This window comes from Lagenorhynchus albirostris, chromosome 2 (assembly GCF_949774975.1).
Source record: "Lagenorhynchus albirostris chromosome 2, mLagAlb1.1, whole genome shotgun sequence".
Classification (NCBI taxonomy): domain Eukaryota; kingdom Metazoa; phylum Chordata; class Mammalia; order Artiodactyla; family Delphinidae; genus Lagenorhynchus; species Lagenorhynchus albirostris.
This window is the reverse complement of record NC_083096.1, coordinates 178185425-178207506: the sequence shown is the minus strand read 5'-3', so window position 1 is coordinate 178207506 and position 22082 is coordinate 178185425. Positions and strand designations below refer to the sequence as shown.

Below are 22082 nucleotides of genomic sequence, written 5' to 3'. Positions count from 1 at the left end.
GAGTTCTTTCTACTATTCTTGCACTTTTTCTCTAAGTCTGAAATTATTTCACAATAGAACACTTTTCAAAAGTGAAGGATACATTTCTAGATAAACAAAACTGAGAATTCATTGCCAGCACACCTGCACTGAAAGAAATACTAATGGAATTTTCAGTCAGAAAGAAAATGATCCTACATGAAGACACAAATATAGGAAGGGCAAAGAGAAATTAATATAGGCTGGTGAAAGGGCAAAATGAAATGAACATGGGCTGTGTAAAATAATGTTTAAAATACATGTATGATTGAAATGTATAGCAATAGCACAAAAGGTGGTAGGAGGGAGTGAAAGTGTTCTGAGTATTAGAATTGTTGGTGAAGTGGTAAATTTCTCATTTATATGGAACTTCAGTAAGTCAAGGATGTACGGTGATATCTAGGGCACTGCTTCTTACACATCTTAGTCTCAGGACCCCTTTTACTTTTAAAAATTGAGGGTCCCTATCAGATGAAAAATGTTCTTTTCATTCATAACACATTGAGCCATGTGGCAAAGTAACAACAATATTTTAAATTTGAAAAATCATGTATACTTTGAATTATATTCTATAACCAAATTGTAGTTTACATATTAAATCACTTGAAAATTTACAAAGTGCTTTATACTATTGTCTCATTGAAGATTGATAGAAAACTATTATAGTGAGCCACAGTAGAATGTCTTGATATTCACAGAGTCTGTTATTCTTCTATTTATAGCTTCGCTGAAACCCCATTTCTCATATCCAGGTAACTTACCACAGCATATTGTAGCAATGTAGACTTGCTGAAATAGTCCATGTACATCTTGGGAGGACATACACATCTAACAGGTAGTGAAAATAAGTACCAGTAGATGTTAAATGTGTGTGGCTATTGACATTAAATATACTTAGTGATTTATTTCGTTACCAAAAAAGAAAAAAGAAAAAAAAAATTGAGGGTCCCCCATCAAATACCACAGTAATTATCACTGCAGACAAGATCATCTACTGACGTGCTAAAATTAGAGGGTGAAAGTTCGAAGAGAAATAGCCAAGTATCTCCCGCCTCCAAGCTATCTAACAACTACAGAAGGGAAGGTAGTAACTTGACGGTGGAGAAATCCATCAAAACCCACCTCGACTACAAGCTAGTAGAGGGAAAAACTGAATTTTAAAAGGTTGGCAAGAAGAACGAAAAGAGGACATTAAATGGGTCAAAAGGAAAATGAATTGTAAGATGAAAGATATAAACTTTAAAATTTTAATATTTACATTAAATGTAAATAGACTAAATATTCCATTAAAAGCAGAGTTTGTCAAGATTGAATTAAAAAAAAACCCAAACAACTAAGCTCCATTCATCAAACACACCTTTAATGAAAAAACAATGGATTAAAAAAGTAAAATGATGGGGAAAGATACCATGCAAACATTAACCAAAAGTAACCTGGTACTAATATCAGACAAGATAGACTTAAACGTGGAGTGAGAAATAAAGAAATTTCAGAATGGTCAACCACCAGGAAGATTTAACGTTTCTATGTATGTATGTCCCTAGTAACGTAGTTTCAATATACCCAAAGCAAAAATGGACAGACTGAATGGAGAACTAGACAAATCTATCATAATGGAAAGTTTTAAAACATCATCCTCAATAATTGGTAGTACAAACAGACGAAACAATCAAGATTCTAACAATACAGTTAACAAACTTTCCATATTATATATAGGTAAATATACCATATTTATATAGTTGTATATGAATATTATACATATATATATATGACACTGTACCCAATAAAGACAGTAAATATAAAAAAAAAAGATGTTCAACCTCATTAGTCAACAGAGAAATGCAAATTAAAATCAGAATGAGATAACACTTTACACCCACCAGAATGGCTAAAATTGAAAAAACTGGGAGCTTTGGTGTTGGATGTACTCTTGGTCTAAGTGTGAGTTGGTGTAACCACTTTGGAACTGTTGGCAGTATCTGTTAAAGTATGCATACCCCATATGGTCCAGCAGTTCCCCTCTAAAATATATGTATAAGGATCTTGATGACAGCACTAATTATATAGATTGTTCAAAACTAGAAACAGATAAATTGTGGTTCATTCTTATCCTATATAAGAATACTACACAGTAGTTAGAGTGAAAGAACCATGGTTGTGTGCAACAGCATGGATGAATCTCTCAAGCATAATGTTGAGTGAAAGAAGCCCTTTGTAAAAGACTGCTTCCTGTGTTATTCTATTTATATAAAGTTCCAAAATAAGTGAACTTGACCTGTGGTATTAGAAGTTAAGTGGCCACTGGGAGGGAACAAGAGGAATGCACCTGAAGGTGTTCTGGTTTTGATCTGAGTGGTAGTTACATGGATGTTTCACTGTGTGAAAATTCATTAAGCTGTACACTTAATGTTTGCATGCTTTTCTGTATGTTTATAGAACACCAAGAAATGTTTATTTAAAACTACAGTGAGAAAAAAATAAAACTACAGTGAGACCATCTTTTTACCTTTCAGAATGACAAAGATAAAAAACTTTGATAAGATCACATAGGCAAAGTTGTAGGAAACAGACACGCACACACTGGTGGGAATGTAAGGGGAAATAACCTCTAAGAAGGGCAGTTTGTCAATATTTATCAAAATTTAAACGGCACCTATCTGAGTCTACTTCCAGGAACATACTTGCACATGTACAAATGGCACATACAAGGCCTTGTATTGGGGCTTTGTTTATAACAGTAAAAGTACAATAAGGGACAAGTTAAGTTGTGGTACATCCATATGATGGAATACCTTACCTTATAGCTGTTAAATAGAGTGGGAGGGCTCTATAGATACTAATAGTATGGAATGCTCTCTAAGATATAGTAATTAAAAATAGCAAGGTGTAGAGCAGTATTTATACCATGCTATTATTTGTATTAGAAATATATACGTATACACATAAATACATACGCATGTATAATATATAAAATATATGAATATATGAACGCACTTTCATATTCATGGACTACCTTTAGAAGGTATATAAGAAACTAGTAGCAGTGGTGGCCTCTGGAAGATATAACTAGGTGGCCTGGTTACAGGAGTGGAAAGGAGACTTAACTTTTCACTGTTTTGCATTTTAGAATACAGAATTGTACTATGGGAATATATCTATTAGATATTAATTTTTAAAAGAATGTCCAAAATCCCTTAGAAAGATGTGATGCAGGGGACTGGTGTATTACCTTTCAGTAAGGCCAGTGTAGCCACATTTTCCTTCACAGTGAACTAGACCTTTGGTTTGACACCAGATGACATGGCTGGCTTTGCATAGGGGTGCCAAGATGTATGGGGAGAAAACACCCTGCAGCAGGGTGCTCAGACTGCCAGGGTGTGCGGGAATGAGCTGATGAGCGGACAGTAAATTCAGACCTCCTGTCTCATGCTTACTTGAAGACACAGCACTTGTTGAATGACAGTGTAGACCCCTCTCCACTGCTGATAGTGTCATTTTTCCTTCACTCCTTCCTTCTGAACGTGTATAAGTTGAATTCAGATTAAGTTAAAAATGATGCAAAACTGCTTCCTTTTGTGCTTTTTAAAAAATGTATTATAATTGAGATCATGCTAGGAATATAACAACACCTGCTTTTTTATGTCTTAATGTATCAAAAGCATTTTCCCATGCCATCAAAAATTGTCCATATGACTGTGAGCATTTGAATAATATTACATTACTGAAATATGTCATAATTTGTCTAATCATTTCTCTTTGGACATTTACGTTGTTCAGATTTTTTGCTGTTATTCAAAATATGGTGACAAGCCATCTTCGTATATTAGTCTTACACTACGTTATGTTATTATTTCTTAGGAGTAAAATCGTCAAAGGGTCTGAACATTTTTAAATACTCTTGAGATCGAGTGCCGAATTGTCTTCTAGAAACTGCTCAGTTTGCTCTTCCACAGCACCCTCGCCAGCTTTGGGTATTCTCATTCAAAAATCATTTTTAATTTGAAAAAAATTCAGTCTTAATAACTTGACCAATACATGTGAGTGATATGCTAGAGGTCAGGGATATCAGTGTTCCTTTCAACTGAAACAGAGATTTGGACTGTTTCCTCTTGAGTTGTGTGGAGTTGTGAGGAAGAACTTGGGCTCTGAAGCCTGCTCCCTGCCCGCGGCACCAGGACCTTCGGGGAGTGGCTTTACTGTCCTTGCGCCTCGCTTCCCCATCTGCGAGGTGGGGAGAATAAAGCACTGTTGCCACTTGTGGCCACTTGGGTTATGAGCTGCATGGGTCCACGATGCCACAAACACAGTGATGTGGGGCCTGGAGTTGTGCATCTCCATGGCCCTGCAAAGGGTAGTGTTGGGATTCAGAGTTAAAAATGTAAAAAGCTCCTCAGGAATTCCCTATCCCGTGGTTAGGACTCAGGATGGTTTCACTGTCGTGGCCCGGGTTCAATCCCTGGTCGCAGAACTAAGTTCCTGCAAGCTGCACGGCACAGCGAAAAGAAAATGAAAAGCTCCTAAAACTCTTTGACACTTGGTCTTAGTCAGTTTTAGCTATTATTATGGTTGGAGAGTGGAAATATGAGTGATTTTTAACTTTTCTCTATGCTTTCCTTTATTTTCCATGTTTTCTGTAGTTGACGTGCTATTTTTATCAATAGATATTTCTGTGTTTTATATATCATATGTCTGCATATCATAATATTACATGTGTTATATTGTACTTAGAAGGTAGACAAAGTACTCATCCAATGGGAGAAATTGGGGGGGAAGAGGGAAGCTGCCATTTAACAGGTCGGGAAGATGAGGTCTTGGCTCTCTCACATTGCCTAGCAAAATAAGCACTCAAATATTTATAGATGTGGTTGAGTACTTAATATTTATCTCTATACTAATAATGTTGACAATAGCAACCAATACCAGATTCATTGGAGCTACGCAAATAGGCGGTGACAAAATAATGTATTGACCTATTAGAACATAACATGTTTTAATGTGTTCATATCAGATTAATATGAGGACTTTAAAAAAAAATCTGATAGCTGCACGGTAATTTAAAACTTCAAGAAGTAAGTTGAATGCCAAATAACAAACCTTCTGATCATATGTTTAAGATTCAAGATGTAAAAGAAAACCCCACATGAACATTGGACTTTTGTAGCATTCAGCTAAGTGACAAAGAGTGTACCTTGGTGCATGGAACTCTTGTGATGGGGTTTTCTTTAAAGAACAAAAATCTCCACCTAGGTTTGCATCCTACAGTAGGGTTGTTTCCCAAATCAGGCTGTTTCAAGTAACATATGAAACGGCGTATGGCTGTCCCTACCATCCCAAAGCAAATGTTTGTTTTGTTGCAGTGATGGAAACATTTCCATTGGTGAAGCAAATATTTAGAGCTGAAAGAAACATTTGGGCAGCCAGGATGTGTCAAAATAGAACAGATGCCTGCCTTTTAAAAACACAATTAAAAAAAAAAAAAGCCACCTTGTACTTGGCTGCTGGTGGTTACAGCCACAGTGGGTTAAGCAAGAAATTAGATACTGCGGATGTCATTCTAATCCCAGCTCCTGGGTACATCTCTGCACCTATTTCTGTCTTGGTTTTTCTCTTCCAGAAAATGGGGATAACCATTCTAAGTGATTTTGTTCACGATTAAGGTTTTTTTCCTCCCTCCACTTATTTTCTTTGTTCTTAAAAATTAATTTATTCTTTTGAATCAGAAATATGTTCACATGGGACACAGTTCCTAAGAACATACAGTGAAAAGTCTGCCTTCACTCTGTGTCCCCAGCTACCAGTCTCCTCTCCATCTGGGACCAGCATTACCTGTTTCTTGTCTGTCTTTATTTTATGCATGTACACACAACTACATAGATGTGTTTGTGCATACATAGATTCTTTTATTTAACACAGAGGTCCCGTGTACCCTTCACCTAGTTTTCCCCATGTTCCATATGTCCTTTTCATTTTTCCTTGTCTTTGAGGTTGTTGGTTCTAAGAGTTTGCTTATTTAAAATGTGCTGTGTCAGATAGCAGAGTGGGGAGCAGGCGTGTTAGGCCACCCTCTCGTGATCCCTCCAGAGCAGTAAAAAGAGCGCTGTGTTGGGAGTCTGGTTCTGCCCCTGGGCTCACCATGGCTGTGAGTAAAGTCACTGCCCCTCTCCATGTTCTCTTATCTTGATCTGTAAAACAGAAGGAAAGGAAAACAAAAAGAACAGGAGATAGACTAGATGAGCTTCAACTTTTCTTTCAGATCTGAATTACTTTGGTTGTCAAAGGTGAATTTTTCTTTTTCTTTAAAAAAACTTCACTGCCTCTTCTAAAAGGAGCAAGTTTCAAGTATAGTTAAAGGTATATATTTACTTGGCTTTCCCACATATGTACAACCATACGTTTGGCTTTCCTGGCCTTTGGCATTCAAGTAGCAGTGATTCCTGATTATCCTACTCCTCAGTCTTTAAGACACGTTCCTTTCCCTAGGGCTTGTTCACTGCACTGTGGGAAGGGCTGACTTCCCCGCCTGTTGCCAAGGACCCTGTAGAGTTAGACGCTGCTGTCCGGGATAGCCGGCAGCAATGTTTGTCGTGCCTTGGAATTGATGATCAAATATGAGGAGCAACTCCTCTTTGTTTTTGTTTTTAATTTAGCAGAGAGGGATTAAAAGAAAAAAAAAAAGACCTTTAGACTATAGATGTAAAAACAGACATCACAGATGCTGATTGGAAACCCTCCCAGTCTTTCACATGAGAGATCTCAATTTGTGTTACACAGAGGGGCAGCTCACTTCTGTCTTGTTCACCAGTTATACTACTCCCCAGAGAAGCTCAATAAATTTTATAGGGAAGTTTCCTCCTTATGCGGAAGGAGCTAAGCTGAATGAGTGTGGCTGAAATAATTTAGGGCTCCAAGGGAGTCCGTCTACCTTGTAGAGTAACGTATTGGAAGTAAATGTGCAAAAACTTTTGATCTTGGTTGATTTGGCCATGTCATTGATAGTACTGGGCCCTGGCTTCTGTGACCCCATCCTGTCTGATTTGGAATAAAACTGCTCCCTAGAACTTGCATTTAGTTCTCTGCTAAAATCGTCCTTCTGCACGCTTCACTGGTAGTGGCTGCAGAGCTTGCCTGCTCATATTCTGCCATTTTCACCACTAACCCTTTGAAACCTGCGAACTTGGACTTGGCTGAGAGTTTACATCTCTCTTCTGCCTCTCTGAGCGGCACAGAGATCCTCTCCCACTGACATTAGGAAAGCAGAGCTGCCTTCTCTTTTAGACTGATGGTGGACCAAGCCTGGCTGGTTGCTCAGTCTCTGAGCTAGCAGTGCAGTACATTTTGCGCTGGCTTTTTACTCGGTGATTTATACTCCACGTGGCTGGGTGATATCCAGTGTCCTTTTGTCTTTGTGTTTATTTTTCTTGCACATTTAATGTATTTAAAGGATATAGTGTCTTTATGGTCCCCTGGGATAAGGAGGGATTGGTGCAAGTTTTAATGAGAGGTTCCCGGCTCTCTGTGTTGAGATGAGAATTATATTCTTGATTAGATATCTTTCTTTCCTTAGGTGGCAGGAGGCAGTGTTTTGCTGCCTTTTTAAAATTATTTATTTATTGGCTGCGTTGGGTCTTCGTTGCTGCACGCGGGCTCTCTCTAGTTGCGGCCAGCGGGGGTCTACGCTTCGTTGCCGTGTGCAGGCTTCTCATTGCGGTGGCTTCTCTTGTTGCGGAGCATGGGCTTCAGCAGTTGTGAGGATGGGCTTAGTTGCTCCGCGGCATGCGGGATCTTCCCAGACCAGGGCTCGAACCCGTGTCCCCTGCATTGGCAGGCGGACTCTTAACCACTGTGCCACCAGGGAAGTCCCCGTTGCTTTTTGAAATAGCATTTCTGTCTAACGATTTTTAGAAGGATACTGAGAGGACATTCTGTTTCAGGGCATCATCAGCAACTTTTTCTCCTGTTGTTTGAGCTTCCTTATTTAAGGAGAGGGGAGAGTGTCAAGTCTTGTTCTTGAATTTACGTATCAACATCAAGATGGTGGGAACCGGGCCCCACCATCAGATCAATTTTTATAAAAACCCATTCAGGGCGATGATATTTGGAACTAGTTTTCTCAAAAACTGTTTTTGCTGCTTGGGAATAGTCAGTCAGCAGAGAAGAAAGCATTTGGCTTATTTGCTTAATATTTTAACCAAGTGAATTAGGTTGGGGGGCTGGGGGGAGGGGATAAGAAAGTGGGTGGGGGAGGCCTCATAAACAAGGTGATATATAATATTTTTTTTGTTCTCCTTTTAAATAAATACCGATCAGCTTTATGTTCAGAGACAATAGGAGCCGTTGGCTTAAATTTGCAGTTTACTGTATTTATGGCTGTAATATCAAGGTGCTGCCGTCGTAATTTCATGCCCCAATGAGAAGAGCAAGGTCGAAGCAAATGCTTCCATCGGCATCTGCTAACACACTAACTCATAAACAAGGCCCGGCTGGATCAGGTGGCACGGAATAATACAGGCTAATGAAATACAGCACAGCTTTCCATTACTGTTAGTTTTTACAGTGTCGTCATTACGTGTAATTTATGTTTAAAAAATTCAATTTTATACAAGGCACTGGGAAATAGGGGTCTACAGGTCATCCAATGACTTTTAGAGGCTCTGAGAGTCCTTATTGTACTCCACTGTTCCAACAAAATGTTAATAAAATAAAATAAAAATACTTTTTCCCTTTCTCCTCCCCTAACCTTTTCTGAGAGAGTTGATTTTTCTTTTAATTTGGGGAGTATTTTTAGCCAGCTGTCTTCTCTGCCTCATCTCCTCCCAGAGTGCCTGGGTAGATAACTAGCTGTGTTCCGAGAGAGGTGACCCGTGCTCAGTCTCCCTGCGTCCCAGATGAATCTCCCAAGTCCTGTAAATAGAGGGACTGCAATGGGGCGGGGGAGGAAGACGGCCGAGTGGCCAGCCCATAACTGCTGCCCGTTGCCACTGGCCCTCTGGCCCTGTTCCCTAGTCCCCATCAGACTCCACATTTTTATTATAATACTCGGACTGGCCCGGATTGTGCTGTCAGGCGTTCATCACCTTGCTTATATCCAAACTATTCCTAACCCTGCTGCCCTGGTGGTTGTTTGACCTGAGGGATACAGAGAACACTGCTGTCTGCTGTCATCTCTCTTTCTTCTCCCCCTGCATGGAGCCAGGCCCTGGGGCAGTGCCCAGCGGTCACTGGGGAGAGAGTTGAGGCTCCTTATTCTGAGAAGCTCTTGAACCGCCAGTCCCACAGAAAAAAGTCGCCCTCCCCGGTGCCCGGTTTGTCTGAGCTGAGTGGTGGGAAAGGACCCAGTGGCACTGTGAGCCAGTTGGCTGCAGCTTACACAGTCAACTGGTTTGGTTCTGTTTGCATTTTAATAGGAATCTTTAAACAATTTTGTTTATCTTCTGAAGGATAAAAATAAGCAGGTGTGGCAGCCCGGAGGCCGTTGACTTCAGCTGCTGCAGCAGTAACACGGGGCTTTATTAATCAATAGAATGTAGCTCTCTTGTTTCTGTTCTTTTAAAAGAATCCCACCCTGGAGAAAGTGATGGAAGAGAAGTCCTTGGCCCAGCATCTACACAGGGGCAGTCTCCTGGGAAAGGGAACTGTTTGGAGAAGTAGATTCCAGAGAGCCGAGGGAACTAGCAGTCCATCCTGGCTCCGGGTCTTCGTCTGCAGGGCTCGCTTTGAATTGAGCGCAGCTTTGCAGATCAGGCAGCTGTGGTCTTAAAGGTGAAATGATAGAGGCAGGCGTCCTGCTCCATCTGCTCACCTCAGACAAGTCCCCTCTTCCGTTTCTCCTCCTCTTGAGTAAAGCTAGTGAGTGGATGGAATAACCGAGCAGGACTTCCTTAGTTTTGCTCTCTATCAATAACATAGTTTAATTGTCAGTGTCACAGGCTGGGGGAGGGGCTGGTAGCTCCTGGAATCACCAAGTAGCAGAGGTGAAGTTACTGAGAGAACATCTAAATGCAAAGTGCTAGTGCTAAAAGAAAATTTTAGGCTTTATTAAAATTGGCTCATTCTTCCAAAGGCAGCAGCTAAAGGACATGTGAGTCAGGGATGGGAGGGGAGGAGGTTTGCCTGCCACAGGACAGTGACACCCTTTCCTCCTGTCTCTCCTCTGCTCAGCCCTTGCTCAGTCCCTCTGCGGTTAGATTGCAGATAGCAATCAACTGGAAGGAAGTATGTGTGTCTAATTTGCATGAGATTATTTAAAACAAAAACAAAAAAAAGGTCTGCATTAGTCAGGGTGATGGTAAACAACGCAAAGAGCTGCCTTTTACAATATAGCCTGTACCTCAGCTTTCAGAGCCAAATATAATTCACTTACAATCGGCAGTTTCCTTTATTATTCCTTTTAACCTTTTGGATTCTGCACGGTCTCAATCGAAGTTCTCCACTGTTTATCTCAGTGGGAGTGGGTGAGAACCTGGCTGTCTTATGTGTGGGCCCTAAGGCAGTACCCCATCCCTAAAGGCAGGGTCCTTTCAGCGCCAGGCGCTGGTGAGTGGTAGATACCTGAAAGGAATGACACTCCTCCCCACCTCAGGCTCTGTGAGTCCCAGATGAATCACTTGAGTCTTGCAGAGTCAATCTTCCCAAAGCTGGGGACACTCCAGAGGAAAAGGCCACTAAGGGAAGCGTAGGCACCAGTCTGTGAGAGGCCTTTGGATTTATTTGATTAGAATATTAGAAGGAGATGAGGTCGCTCTATCTTGTCACTCTGGTAGTGTTCAAAAAGTTGTCCAGGTGTCATTTGCAAATAGGACCCAGGTGTTAGGTTCCTGTGTTGTTTTGGGATAGCCCCAAAACAGCATTCACTGGTTCTTCCTATGGATGGGGTGCCGGTGGGGGCGGGGCTGGGGGAAGACAAATTAGTCCTCATATTTTCTTTAACAAGATTGAAGACTTTAGGCATCATTTTGATGTGTTGTAACTCTGCGCTGTAGTTGGAAGTCACCGGGCTGGGGTTTCATCTGGCATCACCAGGCTTTTACTAGTATGATTTGAGACATAGTTTTCACCCTTCTTAGCCCTCAGTGTTTTGTTTTTTTGTTTTTTAATCTGTTAAATAAGGGCAATGGCTAGGATAATGGCCCAGCTCTGAAATTATCTTATTCAGTGAGATCGTTAAAATGCTTATTTTTTTAAAAAAGAAGAAAAGTGATTCATTTTCTGTAACTAAATCAAATTCTGACTCTCCAGAGAACTAGGGATATCAGAATTCCAGCCAATGTAAATTTAGAGCATCAAATGATAAGGTCTGTATAAAACAAGAGCTTGGAAGGAAGTGCTGATGCCCTTTAAACCGGGGCTTCACTAGTGGGCTTGGCTGCAATAATGCAAGGGATATGTTTTATTAGGAAAATAGGCTTCGTAAAAGCTCAGGGCCAGAGGGCAGGACAGTGGTCAGGGAGTCCTGTCCCTTTAACCAGCTCCAGCTCTCAGGGCTGCAGCACAGCCTGTAACTTGCTGTATATTTCCCCAGCGTTAAACATTATGGTACTTGTTTATATTTGAAAGAGCCAAAAGGGAAAATGAGAATGCAACCGAATGCTCCTTTTGGGAAAATTATCCTCATTTGCAGCCAGTGGCTGACAAGGCACACGAACCACCAGCTTTATGAAGTCCCATTGTGTACCAGTGACCAGTAGCTCGTGCTGATGCCGCATGTGCCACTGTCTTCTTTCATGGCTGATTATGACTGGTTAAAACCGTGTCTTTCCTACTAGAACTCTGAAAGGGGTTCCCCTTTCTACCGAGGAGTGACTGGCAGTCAGTACCCGGGCTGGAGCCTGGGAGGCGCTCGCTCAGTGAAGTGTGTTCTCTGTGTTTGCCCGGCTCGTCTGTCTCTCCTGCCCCTGTCCTTGGGAGGTGACATCACAATAAAGCGGTCCTTTTGCAGCAAGCTGGGGGCTTAGGGAGGAGGAACATCCCCTGGCTAGCCCCACGTATTCAAATTCAGCTCTTGTATTTGAAGGTGCCAAGCGCCAGTAAATGATCCTCTTTGCCCCCTGCCAGCCTCTCCTCTGCCCCGTCAGTCTGTTGAGAGGATGGTGCGCTTGCTCGGGCGACCCAGCAGCACTGAGACTCCACGGAGGTGTGGCCTTGCCCACCACTGGCGGGCTCTGTCATGTGCTGAGGGCAAAGAGGGAAAGGGATGCGGTGTTAAGTGGGGAGGGACCTCAAGTGCTCGGTGCAGAGAGAAGAGAGGGTCCAGGGCCATTTAGAATAGTTCAGGAATTCTCCCTTGACCACTTGTGGTGGGGCATGAAGAGTTTGAGGGGCGGCTGCAGCCAACTCACATGCCAGCGTAGTGTGGGGCAGCGCTGTGCTTAGAGCATTAATGGGCTCTGCCGTCTAGCCCCTTGGCACAGAGCTCGAGGCACCATGCTTCGGGAGATGTTGACCCTCAGAGCCTCCTTGTACTTCACCTCCCCCAGGGACAGATAGACCATGCTGCGGACCTCCGATGGAGAGCTGCCGGCCCGATGTGGACGAGCTCTCGGCTCTAGTTTAAAAGTTCTGTGTTGTGGCTGGACTGAATGTCGGGATTCCCAGAACAGCTCGGGCCGGCCAGAGTGCTCTTTTGCAAAGACTAGCAGTGACCTCCCACCTGCTTCTCCTAGTCGCAGCACTTGGAGCATTTCCGTGCACACGGCTGCTTCCCCTGCGACACAGAGCTGCCCTGTGGGGAAGTCTCTCTCACACCTGTGCGCCACTCCTCGTGCAGATGCTTTGGATTGGTCAGTGCCCTCGTCCTCTTCCCCCAGAGCCGGCGTCCCTGGTCTGCCTCCGACCTGTTGAAATATTCCAGCTGTGCGCCCACTGGAAATGTCTTCCTGGGTTTTTCACTTGCCTTTTATTCCTCCTTGGGCAAAGCCTCTCCACATGTCATAGCCACTGCAGATGGCGCCCTGCAATTTCCTCATGTCCCAAGTGCACTGTGGTTTAGAGTGTTGGGAGGATTTTTTTAAAAAAAGGAAAAAGAAAAACTAGCCAAAGGCGATATAGGCAGCCTGTGATAGTCTAGAGTAATAATCATCTGAAAGTTTGGGCCTGGCCTTGTTTTGATCTGTTTTCTTGTTTTATTTTCTTCTTTACATTCTATATCCCATTCATACTAATCACAGTCAGTCCTGATTTTTCTTTTTATTTCTGCATTTGTCATAAAATAAAGCAAATTATTCCCGTCTTCAGAAACGATCTAGACTAATTAGTCGTCTCACCCAATAATTAGTTTTTTGTTTCCCTGTCTGTTTTCATGCATTATTGTTAGTTTTTTCCCCTTTTTTTTTTTTTTTTTTAACACCATTACGGATTAAAATGAGCCACATTTGCAGTTTGATGGTATCTGTTTTCGGGGAAGAATGGAGAATTGCAGTACTGAGAGACTTCAAAAGCAGCAATAAACTCAAGGATAAATTAAGGAAATTGAATGAGCCACATTTGGAAGCAGTGTTGAGGCTAATATTCTGTCGCTTAAGGTTAAATTGCAGCTGAGTGAGGTTCCAGAGAATCCGAAATCGGGGAAGCAACTTACTAGGATGCTAGGCATCCTGTGACTCTAAGGTCTTTTCTCAAATGATTTCGTTGCAGCCATGGACAGTGGCAAAAGGTACTCACCTGCAATTATGTCCTCTTCTTCCCCAGGGCTGACGGATGAAGAGATTGATTTGGCTTTCCAGCAGTCGGGCACGGCTGCCGATGAGCCTGCGTCCTTGGGCCCAGCCACACAGGTGGTTCCTGTCCAGCCCCCTCACCTCATTTCGCAGCCATATAGTAAGTCACCCGCTCAAACTCTGGCTTTAACCTTGACTGGGATTCAGGACTCTGGCCAAAGGGCAGCGCTTCACGTCTCCCAGAGTCAGCAGGCGTGGCGGGGTGGGGGTGGGGGTGGGGGACTGGGAGTAGGAGATGGCTCTTGGGTTTTTCCAAAAGACTGTGACACACCCAAATCCTCTTCTAGACGAACTTTTAAGTATGTGACAGAGGTTTTAAGACTCAAGGTACCAGAATAAATGAGTTTATTGTCTTGTTTCAAGGATTTTGGTTTCAAGCAGGAATCTGTAAAAGTATTTATTGGTTCAGTTTCCGTTTTCTTATATCAATGCTTTTTGCATGTTACTGTTTCACTAATAAGAACATAAACATCTGATTTATGGGTGCATTCTTGTTTGGTCACTGAAATAACTTGTCTCCTAGTTTTATCTTTTAAAGTTAATATTAGTAGATTTAGGCTAGCCTTCCTCATCCCACCCTCCTTTTCTTCCTTCCTTCCTTCCTTGTCCTGGCTATACCATGTATATTTATGTAGTGGCAATCTGTTAGAGAATTTCACATTAAATGTGAAGGTCCTTTTTGAATGCAGCTTTTAATTATTACATGAGAACATGACCCGTGAGAGGTTTTTGTTGTTTTTAAATGAAAGCTACTTTTAGCAATAAAGCTTCTTTAAGCTAGTAATAAATGTACACTTCCAAAATATAGGCAGAACTCCTTCCTTAAGTCACTTATGAAAAACCTAAAAAGGTTAAAATTGACTCCAAAGCAATGGAAAATTGCTCAGTTTTGTGTGTTTAACATAAGACTTCAGCCTTGGATCTGCTGTCTTTCAAAATGCCTTTTCTGTAATTGTCTTCATTTTAATGGTCTATCTCGGAAGTTTTCTTTTTTTCAAAACATGATTTTAAAGTGTCAGATATCAGATTTTAAAAGGCGCAGTTTAAAATGCCAGACTTGTTTTGATCCCCACCACGTGGCCTGGAACCGCCTTCCGGCCCCCACTTCGCCGTCCTTCCCACAGCTAGGGAAGTGCAGTCTTCCGTACAGACAGCGCGGGGGCCAGGCAGTAGGTTAGAATATGCTTTGTGTATCACAGGTCTCGTTTAGATATCACCTTTCTTTTGCTCTCTGGAAAAGGCTGAATGGGTGAGGCCAGGTAGCACGAACTCAAGCTGATCTATCCGTGGTCGCCTTGTCTAACAAACCACTGGTGTCGTGTGACCTCTGAGACCGGTGCTCAGTGATGAGCCTTGTACTGGGGCTGCTGAGTCAGTGGCAGCTATTTGTCAGCCTGGGACTCATTCTCAGTCCTGGCTGACGTTCTTTTCTATCCATTGTGTTGCTTTGGGTCACTAAACATAGTCTCTGTGTTTCTTTTAAACCAAAGGCTAAGTCTCCACACTTTTTCTTCAGGTGTGTCCTTGGGCCCAGGGTTTGATGGGATTTGTTGAGGACGGGCAGTGGCAGCTGGGGTGCAGAATTTTCTAAAATGCACATCTGTTCTATTCCAGCTGTTTCCTCCATGGCTTAATACCAAACAGGTCTCTCCGCTACTTGGAAACTCCTTGCTCAGAACAAATTGTTCTGTTGGTCACAGAGTTGGCCTAAAGCATCATGCGTTTGCCTGCTTTCAGTGGGCACAAAGGGTTAAACTGCTAGTCTTTCTGAAGAGGCAAAAGAATGGGTCTGGGAGGGGCGAGTCAGTCATTTAAATCACTCTCCTGCCCAGATCTCTCTGAGAAGAAGCATTACGCGTTTAGGTATTTAGGTAGGAGTATTTTTAAGAGTCTCCCAGCCCTAAAAATAAAATACATCTTCTTAGAGACAGACTCCTTCCTGCTTTGACGCTAGTATAAAAACAATGGTAATGGTAATTTTAAATACCTGGAGTTTTTTAGTTGTCACCCTCGAGCTTCATTCTTCTTGTACCGTTACCCCGCTCCTCTCAGCTTGGGGTTGACTCTACCTCTTCACTTCTGTACTTTTGCCAAGAGGTGTCAAAACTACTCCAAAAAAAAAAAAAAGCTTGATTTTGATTAATATAGAGAAACAAGACTTTGCCTGACTGATAATAAAACTGATAAATGACATTTGAATTACTTGTAGCGGTAATTTATTACATAAAATATCTTTTATTTGACATGCGATTAGTTGCTGGAAGCATCACTCAATCTGACTAGTTTAAACATGCTCTAAAATGAACCCCAGTAAAAACCAGGGCTGTCTGCTTCTGGCGTTATGAAATATACTAATCCTGGAGTGAGGAAAAAATCTGACTTTAAGTATTTAAATGATTAATTGGGTTTATATATTTTTTTTTACCTTTCTAACCCCCTTAATTACAAGCAAACTCAGGGGAGTTTCTGAACTAGGTGTGCAATCTGCATGCTTATCAGCGAGGCATTGTCTGCGTCCTGGGAGGGATTTATGGCCTCCACTGATGTGTGTTCCTGCAGATTTTACATCTGGAGCTCGGGCAGCCCTTTCCTTCCCATTTCTTGGCTTTTTAAGGACATTCCATCTCTGAGCCCAAGCCTAGAAAATGGGATTTTCTGGGCTCAGCCCCAAACGCTAATGTCTCCAGGAAGGGTGGCTTTTCCGAGACCACCCCTGGGAGGCCAGTGCTCGGGGATCGTCACCTCTGGACTTGCCCGCCCTCCTGCTTGGTGGCAGGTGTCCCACTCGGTGCCTCTTATGATATCTCTGCTTTTTGGTGAATGTGGTTGACCTTGAGATGTTAGTGAATGCCAGCATCAGCAAAGAGAACATGGAGACCTAGCAGAAATGGTACCAGTTCATCACTGTTTATTAAGAACCTGCTATATGCTCAGTACAGTATCATGAGAGATTCAAAACATGATCTTTAAGAATCTTACAGGCTCTCTGGGAGAGATAAGATAAACTCTTAAGAAAAAGATAATAATATAAGACATTGTGATTTAATGCCAAAATTAATTATACAGACAAGAAACTCCACAGGAATACAGAAAAGAGAAAAATTAATGTAGGCTCGAGAAGTCAGAGAAGGCTTTGTGAAAGTAGGAGGAGGTTGACACCAGGGGAAGCTTGGTGTCACCTGGTGTGAGAATAAACCAGAGTTGTCAGGGCTTAAAAGAAAGTCGGGTAGAGCTCAGGAAAAGTCAGGCCGGGATGCAAGAGGAAATTTGACATCTTCTGTTTCTCGTTTTGGTTTGTTTTTGTTCGACTTTGAAGCAGGAATCAGTGTGTGTGTCTATGTGCAGAGCCTAACACAGTCCTGAACTAAAGTCCTTGTAAGTGCTTGACTGATTCATTCATTCTAAGATGACTTTTCTTCTTTCCTTCCAGAGAGACAAGAAAGCAAGGTAGCTTTGAAATACAGGCAAGGCCAGTGTGAATTTTGTATGATAATAATTTTTCTTAGGCTTAAATATTCCCCCCCGCCACTGTCTTTGGTAAACAATTTAGGCTTTTTCAAAGACTGACCTACAGCTTCAGTTGCCTCTTCTTAAAATAGGATGTACATGTCTGAGGTTGGTGAAAGGCTTTGACATTTCATTAGAAACCCTGGGAGAGTGTTGTGTGCTCTTTCTCAGTTTGTTTCTCTTCTGGCCCTGGTTAGTAACATAAACTTTCCCTTGATTGTCTTAGATCCCCGAGGGAGCGTTGATTACTGAATACCTGCTGTGTGCCAGGCACTGTGCCGGACCCCTGGGATGGGACGATTAAGGCCTGGCTGGTCTCTCTCTCCAGCCCTCCTGTCCAGTAGGAAAGACAGTTCAGGGAACACAGCAGTGCTATGAGGTCAGCCCAGGATGGTGGTACAGACAAGGTGAAGGGGCACCTCAGAGAGCAGGAGATGCCTAACTGGACCTGGGGCATGATTGGTACAGTGACCAGACAGGATGGACCGGAGCATCCAAGCTAAAGCAAAGCCACATGGACGTGAGACCATGTGATGGTCAGAGCGGCTGCAACATGGGATAGGAGTGTCAGAAGAGACAACCCGGGGGAGTTGGCCGCCAGGTCATCTCCCTGACGGAGGACAGTCAAAATCACATGGCTTTTTTACTTTGAAATGCATTGTGTAATTATTTTTGAGGCTGTATTACCTATTTAACTGTATTATTCTTAGACTAATATTAAAATTATTTGTACCATCAGAGCAGATGCTGCGTGGGGAATTAGAGAAGACATGCTGGGTGTGCGCTGGATGCGACAGGGGTCCAGATGCTCTGCCCATAACTCCCTTTCAAATGCCTCCATTCCAACTGGGATGGAGGTTCCCCTTGCCTTGATCAGCCCCCTGCTCGCCACCACACTACACTGAAATATTTACTCACTTCCTATTAAACTGTGAGTTTCTTGAGCTCAGAGGCTTTTTTTTTTAATCTATGGCCCGAGGTTCTGACTTAGCAGGCTTTCCAGAAACACTTGTTGAATGAATAAATGATGGTGGACGTGTGCTTGAGAATTGCCAGGCTGCCGAGTAATACCATCAACTCTTGGGGTTGATGCCAAGGTAGCCAGTCAGTGAGGCCTCCTGTGTGCTCTGTGTGGAGCAGGCTGCAGAAGTAGGGGACAGGCCTTGCCTCAGGAAGCCCCGGTTTAATGTAGAGGGAAGCCCCATGCTTGGGGTAGGACAGCAAAAGCTAACCCATGCCATCTTGTATGGTGTGAATAGTGAGAGCTTTCGGGAGTTAAGAACAAAGGAACCCCCAGGGTGCTGATCTCAGGCCAGGCCTTCTGGAGGAAGCAGGTCCATGGAGACACTGAGAAGCTGGGGGTGGGGAGGGTGTAAGTGACTCTGGAGGTGAGTGTGAACGGAGGTGGCGCTGTGAACAGCCTCTCTGTTCCCAGCAAGAACTGAACGGGGAAGAATCTCTCCCGTTTCTCTCTCTCTCCCTCTCTCTCTCTCTCTCTCTCTCTCTCTCTCTTCCATTTCTCTGTCGGTTTAGCACACAAATCTCATTTTTTGCTACATAAAAGTTACTGGTTTGTATATGAAGGAAACATTTCTCTAATTTTGAGGCAATGGTACTTTTCTTCTTTTGTCCATGTGACTGGTTTGGAATAGCAGCTCGTCAAGGGCCAGCACCTGTCCGTTTTGTTTGCTTTGTGGAATGCCCAGTGTGATGCCTTGTGGATGCCGAATAAACGCCATGTGTGGATATTGAAGAGCGCAGGCATTACAGTCTGAGTGGAAACATCCTTACCTTAGATTTCTTAGACCATTGAAAGAGCCTTTGGTGTTGGTGGTAGCTAGGATCATGGCTGTGCTGACAGTGCAGCCTGTGTTGGTTGTATAAGATTCTGCAACAAATAACAGTGGTTTAAACAAAACAAAGGACTCTTTTTCTAAGTAAACATAGTCCAGGCTGCCGTACTGGCCCTGTGGTCCTCAGGGACCCATGCATCCCTCACACCTGGCTGGCATCCAGCTTGTGTTCCAGTATGACAGCTCCAGCACCAGCTGTCCTCTCTGCTGTCCAACAAGCAAGAACAGGGAGAAGGAAGGGAAAGGGCAAGTCACCTTCTAAGGACACCTCCTGGAAACCACCCACATCCCTTCCCCTTTCTCTCCATTGGCTGGAACTCAACCACGCGGCCATACCTGTCAGCAAGAAGGCTGAGAAATGCAGTCCTTGTTCTGGTGGGCATGTTCCCAGCTTTTTTTTTTTTTGCGGTACGCGGGCCTCTCATTGCTGTGGCCTTTCCCGTTGCGGAACACAGGCTCCGGACGCACAGGCCCAGTGGCCATGGCCCACGGGCCCAGCTGCTCGGCAGCATGTGGGATCTTCCCGGACCGGGGCACGAACCCGTGTCCCCTGCATCGGCAGGCGGACTCTCAACCACTGCGCCACCAGGGAAGCCCGTTCCCAGCTTTTATATCCCATAGAAAGTTTGAGTTGGAATTCACACTAAATTCAGGATAATGATTACCTCTGAGTGAAGAGGAAGATGTGGCTAGTTTCCATGGTATTTGGAAAGTTTTAACCGGTAAAGTAGGTGGGTTTAGGATTGCATCTTATTATCATCTTTCGTAACTTATCTAAATATTACATTCTTTTGTAACTATCAAATAATACAGGGTACCTTTAAAAAGTTGAATTAGAAATCTTACCTCTTGCTTCTTCCCTTGGTCTCAGCTGCTTAACTGAGCAGAGAGAGACCTTAGAACCCACCCTGCTGGGTACTGTTCTCGGTCACTGCTGACTTCTTTTAGCTCTCTGTCTTTTTTAAAAAGAAAAAATCTGAACAGACTTAAAAAAACAACAACAAAAAACAGCTTTACTGAGGTGTATTTTACATAAAGTAATGCATCCATTTTAGTTATACAATTTGAGTTTTAACAAGTGTACACTGCCCTGTAGCCATCATCATTGTAGAACATTTCTGGCACCCTAGAAGATTCCCCGTGACCTGTTCCCAGCCAGTGCCAACCCGCCCTGACGCTGGGGCAACTCCTGGTCTGCTTTCTGTTGCTGCCCATTTAGACTTATCTTTCCTAGGGTTTTGCATGAATGGTACAGTATGTCCCCTCTCATGCCTGGTTTCTTTCGCTCAGCATCATGTTTTTGAGCTCCATCCAAGTTGTGCATATCAGAAGTTGCCTCCTTTTTATCACAGAGCTGTAGGATGCACTGTGGTTTGTTATCCATTTACCAGTTGATGGGCTTCCGGCTTTGGGCTGTTTCCAGTATTGAGCTGTTACGAATAAAGCTCTTTTAAACATTTGTGTACAAGTCTGTGTCTGTTTTTATTTCTCTTGCGTAAATGCCTAGGAGTGGAATTGCTAGGTCAGAGGTTAAGTGTAAGTTTCACCTTATAAGAAACTGCCAACCTGTTTTTCAAAGTGGTTGTACCATTTTACATTCCCATCAGCAGCGTCCGAGTTCTGGTTGCTGCATATCCTCTCTAACGGTTGGTATTCTCAGTCTTTTTAATTTTAGCAGCTTTAATGTGTGTGTAGTGGAGACTCAGTCATTTGAGTTTACATTTCTGTGAAGACTAATAGTGTTGAGCATCTTTTTATGTGCTTATTGCCCATTTACATATCTTCTTTTGTGAAGTGTCTGTTCCAATCTTTGTCCTTTTTAAATTATCTTCTTATTATTGAGTTGGAAGAGTTCTTATATATTCTAGATTCAAGTTCTTTGTCAGGTGTATGCATGGTTAGTATTTCCTCCCAGTCTGTGGCTAGCTTTTTCGTTTGCTTTACGTTGCCTTCTGAAAAACAAAAGATTTAAAAATTGATGACATCCATTTATCTTTTTTTTTTTTTAACAATTCATGGTTTTTGTGTCCTACCTGTGAAGCCTTTGCTTACCCCAAGGTTGGAGAGATTTTCCCCTGTGTTTTCTTCTTGAAGTTTTATAGTGTTAGCTTTTATGTTGAGATCTGTGATTCACTGTCAGTTAACTTTTGTGTGTGGTGTAATGTGAAGGTCAAGGTTCATTTTTCCCTAATGGCTGTCCCCTTGTGCCACCACCAGATGTTCAAAGATTATCCTGTCCCCAGTGAGTTCTGTGTCCCTTTATCAAAATGCAATTGTTTATATATACATGGGTCTGTTTCTAGCCTTATTTAAAAAAATTTTTTAAGCTATTGAAGTATATTTTACACACAAACTCGCCCATTTCAAGTGTCTAATCAAATGATTTTTAATAACTTTACTGAACGATGCACTCATCTATCAGTTTTAGAGCACTTTCATTCTCCAAATAAGATCCTTTTTGCTCATTTACTGTTAATCTTACCTCATCTCCAGGCAACCACTAAGCTACTTTCCACCACTGTAAATTTACCTTTGCTGGGCATTTCAGGTAAATGGAATCATACAGTATGTGATCCCTTGTACCTTCCTTCTTTCACTTAGCATGTTTTTGAGGTTCTCCATGTTTTATCATGTAGCACTACTTCCTTCCTTTTTATTGTTGACTAGTATTCCGTTGTATGGATGGGCCACATTTTGTCTGTCAGTTCACCAGCTGGTGGACGTTCAGGTTGTTTCCAGTTTTGGCCACAGGACTCATGCTGCTGAGGGTGTGTGTGGGCAAGTGTGTGGACGTACGACCTCATTCCTCCTGGGTAGCCATCTAGGAGTGTGATTGCTTGCTCATGTGGCAGTTCTATATTTCTGGCTTCTTAATATTTTTTCTTATCAGCTTTTTTTTTAAATTTATTTTATTTTTGGGTCTTCATTGCTGCGCACGGGCTTTCTCTAGTTGCAGTGAGCGGGGGCTACTCTTCGTTGCAGTGCGCGGGCT

At 42.7% G+C, this 22082-nt stretch overlaps 1 protein-coding gene across 5 annotated transcripts in view; it reads left to right on the top strand.

The window, feature by feature from the left end:
• Positions 1-22082, top strand: part of PEX14 (peroxisomal biogenesis factor 14) — a 137413-nt gene that overhangs the window by 95739 nt on the left and 19592 nt on the right. For 4 of the 5 annotated variants that reach the window (XM_060141469.1, XM_060141467.1, XM_060141468.1 and 1 more), the window contains one exon: positions 13702-13830. The exons of the other annotated variant lie outside the window; for it this stretch is intronic. In XM_060141469.1, the coding sequence (XP_059997452.1) occupies positions 13702-13830 (129 nt within the window). The remainder of the gene's footprint in view (positions 1-13701; positions 13831-22082) is intronic. 5 annotated transcript variants of the gene reach the window in all.